We start from the raw sequence: 14,526 nt of genomic DNA, 5'->3' as shown, positions 1-14,526 counted from the left end.
TGAGCCAGTCATCCACTGGCTTTTTTATATCAGTTTGCTTTTTTATATAAGGGAGACAATCTTCAACAAAAAAGGGAATCAAAAAATTCCTGTGTTCTATATTTAGAGCCATTTGTCTTTGGAATGCTTGTCTTTCTCTCTGGGTACCTAGTTTCATTTAGCCTAGGGAAGAGGGCTGAAAAGAAATTTTCTATCTTAGCTTCCGATCTGGCCAACTTCTGACCACAGAACTACTTCAAAAAAATCCTTTCAAATATCTTGCCAGGTTTCATCTGGGACAGTAAATATTCCTGGCAGTATTGAACAACCCCATGGTTATAAGAGATGTCCCCCAACAGGGTGCAAAAGATACCACCTTCCCAAGATTTAGAGCCCAAGTATAGCCTAAAGGAAGAAAGACTTATGTAATTTCCCTGAGAGTTGGCAACAGTTGGCAGGACCCTACCTGCAAATGGAGTGCAGCTCACATTTGTGTCTGGCCATATTTTGGGGGCCTCCAACCTGACAGTGGACAAGCCAAATTCTCAGGACACAAAACAAAACAAACAAGAAGGTAATAGCTGTCCCTGAGAAAGAAAACAACGAATAACCAATGGACACCCACAAACCATATTCACAAGAGTCTAAACTTGGAAATAAAAGGACAACATGAAATTTTGCCTTCCTCTCTGGACTAGATACTAGAGGCAGACATCCAGGAGAGTTGACTCTGGTAGGAATTCTTACCCTTGGCTGGATTCTGCCAGTTTTCCCAGAAGGCTATCTGTAGGCTCTGGAGCAAGTGGGTTTAAAGTAGGGAGTGTAGCCCTGCTATCTACCAGAATTTGGCAAGGTTTTCCCTTAATTTTAACATTAGTTCCCCTTTGGCCATTTAAGGAAATAACTCTTAAGGCTTTACTGGAGAATCTCTTACTAGAGTCCCATCAACCCTGGGAGTGGTCCATCTGGAGGGCCCTCCTTTGAGGACAGTTTTTCAGTTAATTGCAAATGAGACACTGATTTCTTGGCCAAAGTTTTGATGGTGGACCCCTAGGAGGGTGTCACCGGGGAGGCCCAGGTTTTGTTGTTTTTTTGTTTTTTTTTTTTAGGTTTCTAGCCTTTGAGCTGCTGCAGCTGGAAAACCCAACCTGACAGGCCCAAAGAAAAGGGACGACCATTTCACATAACTAAGATGTCTAGAGGAAGGGCTGACATCTGGCACTGCTAGAGGCAGGGACTCATGTTTTCTGTCTCTTGACTCAGTTCTGATGCCCCCTGTAATTTGACTTCATTTTCAAACAGCTGCTCTGGACCTCCTGTCTTCCCATCTTCATGCCCAGCAAAAAGAGAGAGTCTGCTATTCAAATAGTTGAAAAAAATTCCACCATGAAGTCTCATGATCCACAGGTGGCGAGACTTGAGTCACATGCCATCTTTAAGCCAGACACTAAGGCTGCTCTGACTGCTTTAGCCAAGATCACATTCTCTAAGTCATGGCCCAAAGGGTAGTGTCAGCTTCCCTGGAAACTGATGGAGGGAGAGGGAAGGAGGATGCATAACCACCTGGATGGCCTTCTCATTATTATCATAAGAAGGCCAGGCCACCATTGGTTTGTGAGTCAGCACCAACCTCAGGGACTATTTGATGATGTTTCCTTCACGTGGACAGTGTGACCAGTGAGGAATGCATACAGCCTGTGGGGTAAACAGTCCTCAGCACCATGTATCAGCTAATAGTCATTCAGGAAGGGTGGACATTTTTCTTAGTTTATTCCTCAGGGGCCTGGATTTGGGTAAAAGAAAAAAGAATATTGCTCTTCATGAATAAAAGTACCTCACCAACATGTTGGATCCTGTTCACCAGGAAGCCCTATATTTTCTGAACACCTTCATGGCTGTGGGAAGATCTAGAAAGAGCTGAACTGTTCTACCCTACAGAGGGAGGGCTTGAATCTGCTGAGGGATCTGGAGGCAAGGGATGGATGGACAAATAGAAAATGCTAAGGCTAAGAGTTAGAGTGCTAACTCTCACTGCTAACAAGTGAGGCTCAGAGAGAGGAAGGAGCTCGTGCAGGTCACACAGCCAGTGGCATTCTTCTTACCCAGGGCTTCTGGCTCCAGGTGCCTGGGCTTCACTCCATTCAACATGCGTGTGTACCTACACACACACACATGCACGTGCGCATGCACACACATGCATTGGTATTTCCCAGACACTACTGCTGTGTGATAAATCACCCGAACACTGGGAGGTGTGGTACAACAACCATTCTTTCTTGCTCACGGCTTTGTGGACCTGGGATTTGGGAAGCAAACAGGTGAGCAGTTCTTGCTTGGGGGCTCTCCTGTGATTGCAGTCAGATGACCCATTCACTTGGCCAGCAGCTCAGCTGGGGTGTGCAAGCAGGTACCTGCAGGGGGCATCTCCAGCACAAAGGTATTGGGGAGTCAGGCTCCTTACAGGGATGCTGGCGTCCCACAGGGCAAGTGTCCAGGAATGCTGGCAGAAGCCCCGGGATCTTCTGTGACTCTGCCTTGGAGGTACAAGATTACTTCCTCTGCCTTCTCCACTTGAAGCCTGCACAAACTCACCTAGATTGGTGGTTTACAACCCTCTTGGGAGCTTCCCTGGTGTAATCTGAGACAGCCCCTGCACTAAGAGGGCAGGGAGAGGCTGAGAAAGAACAGGTCCCTCCAGGTTGAGAGATGGCACTTTTCATAAGCAAAGGGAACGCACATATGAGGCTTCTCTTAGGTGGCAGCAAGTTGAATGGACCCCTCACCCATCTGCCAAATCTTAAAAGTTTATAAAAGAGGCCCTAACTGAGGTCAGTCACATACACCACCCAGATGGTCTCTGCACCACATGACTAACTCCAGGCTATATCCTTGAAGCAGTCTCAGGGAGCAGAAAAGGCCAGCGGAACCCACATTCCCAGGGCAGGGGAGGGGGTGAGGAGCCTCCAAGTGCCCAGGTCCAGCCCACAGGTTAATCCTGGCACACCTTTTTGATGATGTTCCCCAACACAGAGTCAAGATGCAGCTCACAGACCCTACCTCTCAATGCAAGGAGTGTCAAAGATTATGGGGGCCGTGTTTAAAGCACCACAATATGTAATCAGGTCAATGAAAAAATATCAAAACCTAGTGAGTGTTTACTTAGAGCCAAGCACAATACTAAAGCTATTTATGTAATTTTACATAAATTATACTTATATTTAAAATAAATAAACATAAAAATAAAATCATGCAGATAAAAGTTGCAGGAGCTGTGATTCCACCCCTAGACACACTGGTCTACATGACATCAGGGCACAGAGCCTTCTTCGTCCCACCGCTTCACCCAGCGCCTCAGGGTTACAGCATCCATAGGCCCTGGCACCAACCTGAACGCCTGTGGTGTGGGCTGTGGGAAACAAGCCTAGTGGTGGGAGGTGTGAAAAGCTTCAGATGAGCCAAACTGTGTGTACAGCTCTCTACCCCCACCCCCCACTTCCACAAGGAAAAGAGAATTGGAAATGTGTCCACAAAGGGATGGCTTTACAGGAAACCAGCATTTTGTTGTGGTGCCTGCATGCTGGTTGTTTGTGTAAACCCAAGATTTTTCACTGAGGTAGGAAAGACCCTGCAGGGAGGCCTTAGCTCCAGGATACCACTTCTGTGTACCGTCTGCTCTGCCAGGGCCCATCCCCCCCCCGCCCCCTGCCAACACATCCCCAAGCCCATGCACCCTTGCAGGGATGAGGCCCAGGCTCAATACTGCACCTCTCAAGGCCTGGGGGCAGTGCTTTGCCTCTCTGACCCCAACCCTTTGCTAAGTATGGTGTCCATCAGGAAGAGACTGTCAAGCAACCAGAGGGTTTATCTGGGGTCTTAAAGATTGTAATCGAGGAGATACAGAGGCCACTGAAATCCAAAGTGCACTCCAAACTTGGAGCTGTGAGTAAGGGTTTTTGGAGGCAAAACCCACAAGGTTTCATAACTTGTTTTGAAAGAATGATTGGTGCTGGCAGAGTTCACATTTACTGTCTCATACATGATTGGCTATTTGGCAAACAGGTGTTACAGTATCTCTACTTAGGTCCAAAGTGGAAGGCTGTGTTCCAGGTGGTCCAGTTGCAATTGACAAATGTTCAGAGAATTGAAATAGAAGACAGTGGTGAAGAGGCCCCACTTCCTCCATGTCCTTTGGACTCTATTTTGAATGACTTTCTTAGCAATTGTGCATCTTCTTTCATAATGGTGAACACAAGACAAGGCACACAGTCTTGTTGGGGCCCAGCTAGTCACCTGGAGGAGGTACTCAGGATGGGCCCCCATCCCACCCCTTCCCAGCATTGTGCTGAGCTCCACCTTTGCTGGACACAGCTGCCGTTCCTGGAGTGCTGGGACTCGGGGCCATCTGGAGGGGTTCCCTTTGTCATTTCACCTTCAGTGTTCAGGGCAGCAGGTCACAGGACTTCATCCATGCTGCTCTGCATGTGGCAGAACGGTACATGGCTCCAGCACTACCAGCACCGTGAGAGGGCTTCACCCCCCTGCAGTGAATTGCTAATATAAGGGCAGCACAGGGGGGCAGGGTGTGTGTTCAGTTCTCTTTTGTTTAGGACTCGATCTTTTCTATTGGGGTTCTGAGGTATCCACTTGTCTACAGAATGATGGTGAACTAAAGGTAACATTCCTTATTAATTCCAAAGTCTTTAGAATAAGAAGCCCACTGTTTATGGTTTCAATTCTACATCCCTTACAGGAAGCTCTACACAAGGACTGATTTTAAAATGGGACCCCAGAAAACAGGCAGAGTGCAAACCTGTAAAACCCTTTAGAAACCACCAATCTGAAGGTGTTGTTTTTAGTCTTATTTCACTTCTGATTCTGACTGGATTGACCTTGATTCTGATGGGTATTTCTCCAATAGTTACATATACTCCCATATACTTTGTCTTTGTCACCTGCAGGCACCTGCAGTCTCTTGTGGAAAGAAGTAGACATAAATCGTTATTTATTTAGTCTCTAAAGAACTTGACCAGTGAAAATCAGCCCAGGAGTGTGATCTCAGCACACATGGCTGAAATCTGACCTGGCAGAGTCCAGCTTAGGGTGGCCCTGGGCTATGGGTTCCATCTGACCCCTCCCTCCTGTCCAGCCTGCTCACCATCTGGCTTCTTTTCAAACACAGCCGTCAAGTCTTTAGGATCAGCAGCCTAGGTCCCCTCCTCTCCCCTGTGTGACCACCAGGAGCCACCAAGGCTGGAGGCCTGGGTTCCCAGCCTGCTCCTAACTCAATTATCCCAAAAGTGGCAGCATGCACCCCTGACTTCCCCACGAGGAACCTGTCAGCTCTCTGCTCTTTGTATGCCCTCTAAAGCCAGTGGGACCAGGAGCTGCCCAAACCCTTCTGTATATATTCCCAAGACAGTAAATAACTCAAGAGGTAGCTGATGTTACTTTTTATTGATTAAGATAGAGCAGAACATGTACTACATACTGGTACATTTGGAAAGCAATTAAATGAAACGAGTTACAGTCACTTAGCTGTTCAAAAAATGTCCCAGAACCCTTCTCTATTTGTCTCTTGGGACTAGCACACTTGGGCAAAGTCAACCTTCTAAAGCTTAGGAGCTCTAGAAGGGGGTGTGGGGGTAAGAGAAAGGGGGTAGAGTGGCCCAGCCTGTCACAGCGTCCTCTATGCATCCTGGCAGCTGGACTTCACCAAGGAGGTCCTGCCCAGCCAGGGAACAGTGTATATCTGGAAAGAGCAAAGCGTTTTCTGCGAAAGGAAAGAGAGAGGGAGAGTTAGGGTTACAGTGAAAAAGGAACATGCCCAGCCTCAAGATGTCAGAAGTGTGGGTGAGGAAGGGTGGTGGTGGGATTCTCAACCCCCACCCTGCTGAAGCCTAGAACACTAAGCAGGGGTTGGCAGTGACCTCTCAGTCACCCCACCCACCCCTTAAGTCCAAGACAGGATTCCACAAGCTCATGCCCCCTGCACATCCTTGTGCAGCCTGTGCAAGATCACAGAGCCCCTGAGGGACAGGGTGCTGCTCCCAGGTCCCCTGCACCTCCAGCGGGTCAGCACTAAGACAGGTGCAGAGGGAAGGATCGAGGCGCTGGGATCAGAGTTCGAGAGACACCCAAAGACACAGGGAATGGGGTAGCTATGGGGGGAGTGTGCCCCCTTGCCCAGAGGCCTCCCCAACGAGAGAGAGACTAGTATTTGGTGCGCAGGACAGGACCAGAGGATTTTGGCTGCTTACAGGCCTCTAATTCCCTCTAATCTGTTCAGGTGGCTGAGGCTGGGATTAAGGGGTCATCTCTCTCCCCAGCAAACACCCCACAGCTGCTCCTTATCCCACAGGCAACAACCCAACAGCACAAGGTACCCCAATTCACCATGTAAAACCCACTTATAAACTCAAACTAGTCATGTGCACACACACACGTCCTTCCCCCACATGCACCCTGACACGTGCACACCCACACACAATGCATCCCACAGGCACATACCCTCATCAGGTGTGGCTGGTCATGAAAGGGACAGCTGTCCAAGTTGGGCTGGGACTTGGTACATCTGGTTCGTCCAATCTCCACCTCCAAGAAGTACTTCATCCCAGCCACGACCTGTACGTGTCAAGAATAGGATTGGTTTACAACACCTGCCAATTTCACACACACAGGTACCTTCCTGCTATTGGGTCCTCATGCCAGCATTCACTGCTGCCAAAGCAGGTACCCCAGAAAACCAAAGCCACCTTCTGAGGGCTGGTCCAGCAGCTGTGCCCAGACTCTCCTTGTAACTTGTTCACTAAGGGGCTCAAAGGTCTCAGGCAGCCTGGCAGGAGGAGAAGCAGGAAGACGGAAGGTGGAAGCCAGGGACCAAAATCCTGTTAACTGGGTTTAGGAGGGAAGCCAGCATGGTTGTCGGCTAATAAACTCCTTCAGTGCCAGGAGCCAGGGCATGGTCTGAGCACACAGCGGGGGCTCTGTGCTGGAGCAAACAGAGTGGATCTGGTTCAGGAAGACAGTCATGAGATGGGTACACTTAAGCTAAATTCCAATTAATAGGGTCAACCCTATAGATCATTACATTTCTGCAGTGTAACAAAGGTTTATTTATTCCCTTATTTCACAGTAGGAAAGGAGAGGCCTTTCTCATGCGCGCGTGTGTACACACACACGTTTTAGGCCAATAAAACACTGCCCCTGGAATGCCTACCTTTTAAGTATGATTTTTTTTTTAAGATTTTTTATTTACTTGAAAGAGAGAGAGAGATAGCGCGCACAAGCTGCAGGCAGATGGAGAGGGAGAGGGAGAAGCAGGCTCCCCACCAAGCAGGGAGCCTGACGTGGGGCTTGATCCCAGGACCCTGGGATCATGACCTGAGCTGAAGGCAGACACTTAACTGACTGACGGGAGTATTTCTGAAGTGTGTCACACACCTGCCTGTATTTTACATTTGAGATTATAGGATAGAAGCATACCTTGTCCTCACAGAGGGCATCCTTAGAACTTGGGAGAAACTTGGGATGAGGACCCGGTACCAGGCTCCACATCTTACCTGGTGGAACCACAAGCAGGTCCCATGATCCCTCTGCTGTCACTTTCCCCAATGAGCTGTGATACCAAGCCAGTATCACACTGGAGAGGAGCAGGTTGGGGGGAACCAAGTGAGCATATATGTCCCATCCAAAGGACACAGTGCCAGTCACTGCTGCAGGGGGCGAAATGGTCTGTTCTGGGTCACCTTCTGAAGTTTCAAGAGAAGGCGGATGAGCCCTAAATGCTGGCATGCATTACAAGGTTTTTGTTGCTGTGAGGTTGTTCTGCTCTCCAATGGGCTCCAGGTCAGCTGGCCTAAATCCTAGCCAACTTTAGAGGATAAGCCCAAAGCCCAGTGGCCTTTCCTGACCCTCCCTCCAAGCCCTCTTCTGGACTCTGCTGACTCTGCTCCTTATCTGACCAGAACTCCAGGACAGGGCTGGCAGAAGCAGGGGTCAGGAGCAGTCCACTCAACTGCCCGCTGGGTGGTGGTGATGGTCGGGCCTTATCGGGGTGAAGAGTGTGATGGTCCACGTGAGAGGCTGCTCCCATGGACGCGCCCTGTGGATGGAAGCAACACTCCAGGGCCCTTTCCACCAGCATGTCTGGACAGGTTTGAATTCCTATGCCAGACCCTCTGCTCTGAGATGCATGGAGTACCACAGGCCAGCTCACCGACCCATCTGTGTTTGCTGACAGCCTCTCAGTGCTCAGGGAGCAGCCAGGACCCCACCTCAGGGAGGATGGGCCCCAAACTCCACTGCAGGATAAGGACATGGAGGCTGGGTTAGTTTAGTGGCACCTGTTGAGAGAAGGCTTGGAGGAGAATGGGCCTCTTCTGCATGACCCCAATCATCTCGAGGAAACATGGGGAAACCCCAAACTGTGACCCAGTGTGCACCAGGAGTGGCTGGATCCTTCAGAAATGTCAAGTTCATAATTGGAGAGGCTGCTCCAGAGTAAAGGTGGCTGCAGCACATGGCCTGGCAGTCCTGGGCCATAAAGGACATGAGTGGGACAATCAGTGAGTGACATCTGAATAAGGTCTGTGGATTAGATAACTGTGTCAGTGTTGGTTCTGACTGCCAAAGTGTTATTGTGGGTATGTCAGAAAACACCCTTGTCTCTAGGGAATACACACTGAGGTGTTAACTCTCAAAAGACTCAGAAAACAAATGCATATATGCCCGTACATACATGTATGTGCCCAGTGGAAAGCAAAATGGCAAAACTTTAACATATAAGGAAGCTAGGTGTAGAATCTACAAGGATTTTATGCACTATTTTTGCTACTGCTTTGTAAGTCTGAAATTTAAAAAGTCACAAAAGTGCTTTAAAAAGTCATTTAGTGGCAGGGCCAGGAGGGCAGTCGGGTGTGGGGTCTGTTTTTCCCTCCCCGGGGTCATTTAGTGTGATAAGCCTCCGTGTCCCGTGAGGCTGGGGCACGGAGGTAAGGGAACTGGATGGGGCCCTGACCTCCACACCGCAACCTCTGGCCAGGCTGACGTTTGAAAACACAAATGAAGGCTATGGGGGTGACCCAGTGTGCCGGCTGGGTCCCAGGCACTCCCGGTGACAGGCATGCAGAGGGCAGGCTGTGGGCGACCAGAGAGACCAGGGACACCGCCCGCTGAGAAGCAGGGGAGCGTCTGCAGTCCCCACCCAACCTCTAGGGGCTCGGAGACTGATCGCTCCGAGATGCTGGGCTGACCGGTAGGGGCCGGGCTGGGGACGTCAGGCAGCTAGGCACCGAGCTCAGGGCCGCCCGCACCCACAGCCCGGCTCGCGGCACCCGGGGGGACGCACCTGCTTGCGGGCGCGCACCACTCGCATTGCGCGGCTGTGGTACGCGTCGTTGCTCGCCTTGTTGTACTCGCTGAGAGCGAAGTTCAGCGCCTGCTGCACGCCCTCCTCATTGACGTCGGCGTCCAACGCGCCGCCCACCAATGTAGACTTGGCGTTTCTCGGGCTTGTCCCGGGATTCACGGCCACGGCCAGGGCCAGGGTTAGGGCCAGGGAGGCCAGCAGGAGCAGCGGGGTGCGTAGGGGCCCGGCCATAGCACAGCTCTGAAAGGAGTGATGCGCCTGCTGCGACCTGTATCGAGCGCCGCCGTCGCTCTTTTATTCCCTTAGCCCCGCCCCCGGGCCGCCCAGCCCACTCCGGCCCCGCCTCTTCCGCCCCCGCCGGCTCCTCTCGGGGCCTGGTGTCCGTACCCCGCGGGAATCCTGCCCCTCCTCCCGGGTCCTGCTTCCGCTCTTTGTACTCCCCTAACCGAGCTCCTCCCTCCCGGTCCCAGCCCTCTATCCTGAGTCGGGGCCCCATCCCCCGTCTCAGGCCTTATTTCCGCAGGTCAGGCTCTTTTTCCCTCCCCCAAGCTCCTCCCCTCTCCTCGGCCTCTCGCCTCCATCTAAGTCCCGCCCCTCTGCGGGATGCTGTCCGGTCCACCCCTCCAAATCCCCTGGCATTTCCTTGAGTCTGGCTGCTCCTCTCCAGTCCTGCCCAGGCGCTGGGTGGAGGGTTCCCAAGTTTAGCTGCCTGTGGTCTTGCAGAAGGTGTCACTCCTCCCAGGGCCTGCAGTGCCTGTAACCCCCAACCCTGCCTCCTGTGAAAGGGGAAATAGCGCTCTGGGCTTCCTGGGGGTTGAGCATTGGGTCTAAGTCTAGGAATCCCCAGAGCAGGGGGTCGATTTCAGAGGCTAAGGAAGACTCTGCGCTTTGTTTTGGGGAGCTCTTTCGCAAAACATAAGTGAATTAACCTTTATTTGGGAAAAGGTAATCGGGTTCTCTTTCACAACTCATTTATTTATTCAACCAACAAACCTTCCTGGGACTTCTGCCTGGCCACGAGGTCTCCACCCTGTACATGAAGCGTGGGTTAGTGAGCCTTGGACTTCTCACAGGGCAACTGCCCAATAGAGATGCAATGTGAACCATCTGTGACTTTGCATTTTCTAGTACATTAAAGTAAAAAGACATTTTTTTATTTAATCCGGTATATCCAAAATATTATTTCAACATACACAAGCAATTGTTTAATGAGATATTTTTGCATCTTTCCTGTGTGTGCTAAGTACTTGGGATCCTGTGTGTATGTTTTACACACAGAGCAGATGTCAGTTCAGACCGGTCCCATTTCAAGCACCCCATGGCCAAGTGTAGCTGGTGGCTGTGATGTTGCACAGCCCAGGTTTAGGGCGTGTTGGGGGGTGGGGAGCAGTGATAAGTAATTACCATCAGGGAGTGGTATGTGCTCTGTTAGAAGTGAAATAGAGGGGGTTGATAGAGAAAGGTGCTACCAAACATGCTCAGGGAGACCTCCTGGAGAAGAGAGGCGTTTCAGCCGAAACCTACAGGACAAGAGGTCTGCTGAGACCAGGGAGACACACTGAGAAGCCATGGTAGCTGGGTGCTGGTGGGCTAAGAGCCCCCAGCTCAGGACTGTGTAGGTCTGTGCCCTTCCATTATGGCCACAGAAGGGAGTAGGCAAAGACTTTCTTAGTTATACAGAAAGAAGGAGATACACAGAGCAGGGCAAGAGAGGACTGCCCCTGGCCAGGTACTACTACTACTACTACTACTACTACTACTTCTTCTTCTTCTTCTTCTTCTTCTTCTTCTTCTTTTCTTCTTCTTCTTCTTTTCTTCTTCTTCTTCTTCTTCTTCTTCTTCTTCTTCTTCTTCTTCTTCTTTTCTTCTTCTTCTTCTTCTTCTTCTTCTTCTTCTTCTTCTTCTTCTTCTTCTTCTTCTTCTTCTTCTTCTCTTCTTCTTCTTCTTCTTCTTCTTCTTCTTCTTCTTCTTCTTCTTCTTCTTCTTCTTCTTTTCTTCTTCTTCTTCTTCTTCTTCTTCTTCTTCTTCTTCTTCTTCTTCTTTCTTCTTCTCCTCCTCCTCCTCCTCTTCCTCCTCCTCCTCCTCCTCCTCCTTCTCAAAAGATTTTATTTATTTATTTGAGAGAGAGAGCACAGAAGGAGAGTGAGAGGGAGAAGCAGACTCCCCACCAAGCAGAGAGCCCAACATGGGGCTGGATCCCAGGACCCTGAGATCATGACCGGAGCCAAAGGCAGACGCTTAACCAACTGAGCTAACCAGGCGCCCCCTGGCCAGGTACTTCTGAGCAGGAGTGGCTATCTCTGGAGGGTGGGGATTGATTCTCACTGTGGTTTCCCCACCCATTCGGGACAGCTGGAGCTCAGTCTTAGAAGGGTATGTCACACAGAGGGTAGGCTGAAATGCAAGGGATCCTCTTATCTTTAGTCATGGGGAAGGAAGTGCAGGGCACGCAAATAGCCAGAGCATGATGGCAGATGTGAGTGTGGTGGAGGGTTGTGACTTGACACGTGCTGCTGTCTGTCTGTTACACTGCCTATTTGTAATTCTCTGTTAGGACTCTGGCATGTACCACATCTCTAATCCTAACAGAGAGTGCTTACAGAAGCTACCAGAGCAACTGCAGAACATCAGATAAGAAGTGGAAGGCTGCCCATCTGTCCCAGCTGTTTGAATGACCTTGGGCAAACGTAATAAATTTGGAGAGGTGGGCTTCTTTGTTAACTGTAGTGTCTGGAGGGGGTTGTCTGGGTGGCTCGGTTGTTAAGCATCTGCCTTTGGCTCAGGTCATGATCCCAGGGTCCTAGGATCGAGCCCCGCATCGTGCTCCCTGCTCGGCGGGAAGCCTGCTTCTCCCTCTTCCACTCCCCCTGCTTGTGTTCCCTCTCTCACTACCTCTCTGTCAAATAAATAAATAAAATCTTAAAAAAAAAAACAAAAAACGGTGTCGTCTGGGGCTCAGAACCTACGGAGATGAGCAGGCTGCAGCGGTGATGCTTCAACCTGATTTAAAATGATGGAGAAGCCCTCATCTGTAGCCTTCAGCTTCAAGGATAAGCAGAGGCCTTGAGAGAAATAATGAACTCAAGACTGAGGCATGGGGCTTCTAGCAGCCATGCACCATGGAGGAAAGAGCAAATGTGTCCAGGAGGCGAGCATGTTTCCCTTCTGCCAGATGAAGAGAAAAACCCTGTTTCCACAAGGCTGCTTATGTGGCTGTTGATCCCATGATCCGAACTAGTAGAGAAAGAAATTAAGTGAGAGAGTGACAGAGGTTCTCTGTAATAAATAAATAATAAGTGAATATTCAATAATGCTATAATACAATAATGTAATAAATAAATAAGTGAATATTCAATAATGCTATAAAACCACTATAATAAATAAGGGACAAGTGCTAAAACATCGCCTAAAGTAGCAACTGGTCATATCAAGTTGACCAAGAATGGAGCTTCTGAACATTTGGGCTTCTAAAACTTGCAGTTAAAACTTGGTGTAAAGCATTTAGGGCTCTGATAGGGATTGATGCCCTGTCATTATGAAACTGATACTCACAGTTGAGCCTGTTGGCAGTCCCTGTAGAAAGAGGCAAGAGAGCGTACAGTGGCCAGTATCTGTTTTGCTTTTGCATAAGGGAATCTTTTGGAAGCTTTTGCCCAGGGTCCACCATGTAAACAGTCCCCATTGCCTTACATTACAAGTTACCTTTTAATTTCACACCAGCACACTGACCAGATTAGCTTTGGTGTCTGCAGCACCTCAGCCAAGGAGGCAGGGGCTGGGAGAGGGCATCCAGGGACACAGGCAGGTGACTTGTGCAGCTGGGTGCTCTCAAGTCTCTCTGGGCTTCAGCCCTGGTGGCAAGGAAATTAAGATGTATCTGAGTCAGGTTGAGCAATCCCCTTGGCATTTCTGTGGTGTGGTCAGTTTCCTTTTCTAATCCATGGTGTGGTTTTTGCTCTGCCTTCCCTCTCAGTGTTGGTGCAAACTTGAATTCCAGTTCGTTTAGCAATCTGCACAAGGCAGCAGAGGGATTCCTGTTCCTGCCTGGGATAGCATTGGAACTGGTGCACTGAGTGTTGGTTCTTGACCTCTAAAGCCACTGAGGGCAGCCCTGCCCTCTCCATGGTATCCCTTGGTCCCCCTTCCTGCCACTCACAGAGGAACTGGACCTAGTGATAAAGACTGACCGAGCTTTAGTGATGCTCCTCCAAGCTGTCTCTCCACTCAGTCTGGACCTTGCCCAGTCTTGTCCCATCCCAGCCGGCCAGCTAACCCTGTCTTAGTGAGAAGCCCCCAACCTTGACATCTGTTCAAGTTCATCGCCTCCACCTTTGATGTCTAGTACTTTTCGAGAGTCTTGTTAGGTCAGTGTAGCAAGAATTACATGCCCCCCCTCCCCCCGCCCTTGCTGTCTTCAGAGTTGAGTTATGTCTTTCTCTCCTGTTTGGATAATCTTGACCCTTATTGCAATAGTATTGAATAATTCTTCCTTAACATTTTAACAAGTGTCAGAATAATATATTTTTAACACTGGGAGCCAGCCAGGCCAGTTCTCTGTGCTACCACTGGTTTGCCTGGAACTTAGTGAATACTGTTGCCAAGTAGGAGCCAAGGGGCCTGGAGGGGAGTAAGAAAGGAAGGGGAGATGGGGATGGGTAGATGGGGATGGTAGACGGGGAGGGAGGGGCCCAAGGTGAGGTTGGGATGTCTGGAGGGGGGATATATTTTCCCTGACATTGTATTGTGAACATGTTCAAATGTGCAACAAAGTTGGAAGAATTTTATAGCAAACATCCATATTCCCACCACCTGGATTCTAGCATTAATATTGTACTTTACTTATTTATCACATATCTATCCACCTGTCCATTCTCTATTCATCTATCAACCCATCTTGTTTTCATGCATTTCAAAATAAGTTAAAGACATCAGTATATCTTACCTCTAACACTTAATCATGCATAACATGAACTAGAGGTCAACATTTAATTATAGATTTTTCATTTGTTATAAAATTTACCTATAGTAAAATGCACAAATCTTAAGTGTACATTTACTTTATTTTGATAAATGCATAGCCCCGTTTAACTCACCCCCTATCAGGTACAGAACATAACCATCACCCAGAAATTTCCCTCATTCCCCTTCCCAATCATTTTGGGCCCTTACCCCCATAGACG

At 49.4% G+C, this 14,526-nt stretch overlaps 1 protein-coding gene across 1 annotated transcript; it reads right to left on the bottom strand.

Annotated features, from left to right (window-relative positions):
* Nucleotides 1-5,414: 5,414 nt before the first annotated feature.
* Nucleotides 5,415-9,635, bottom strand: CST3 (cystatin C). Its single transcript, XM_028123750.2, has 3 exons — nucleotides 9,326-9,635; nucleotides 6,487-6,600; nucleotides 5,415-5,749 (listed from the first exon to the last, which is right to left on the bottom strand). The coding sequence occupies exons 1-3, from the start codon at nucleotides 9,575-9,577 to the stop codon at nucleotides 5,666-5,668; spliced, it is 450 nt and encodes a 149-aa protein (XP_027979551.1). The 5' UTR covers nucleotides 9,578-9,635; the 3' UTR covers nucleotides 5,415-5,665.
* Between the last annotated feature and the right edge of the window lie 4,891 nt (nucleotides 9,636-14,526).

The sequence above is a fragment of the Eumetopias jubatus genome, unplaced genomic scaffold, assembly GCF_037043125.1.
Source record: "Eumetopias jubatus isolate StellerSeaLion01/CBP00866 unplaced genomic scaffold, mEumJub1_p1.0 scaffold_9, whole genome shotgun sequence".
In the NCBI taxonomy this organism is placed as follows: Eukaryota; Metazoa; Chordata; class Mammalia; order Carnivora; family Otariidae; genus Eumetopias; species Eumetopias jubatus.
The sequence above is the reverse complement of the archived record's forward strand: the minus strand, read 5'-3'. Positions and strand labels throughout refer to the sequence as shown.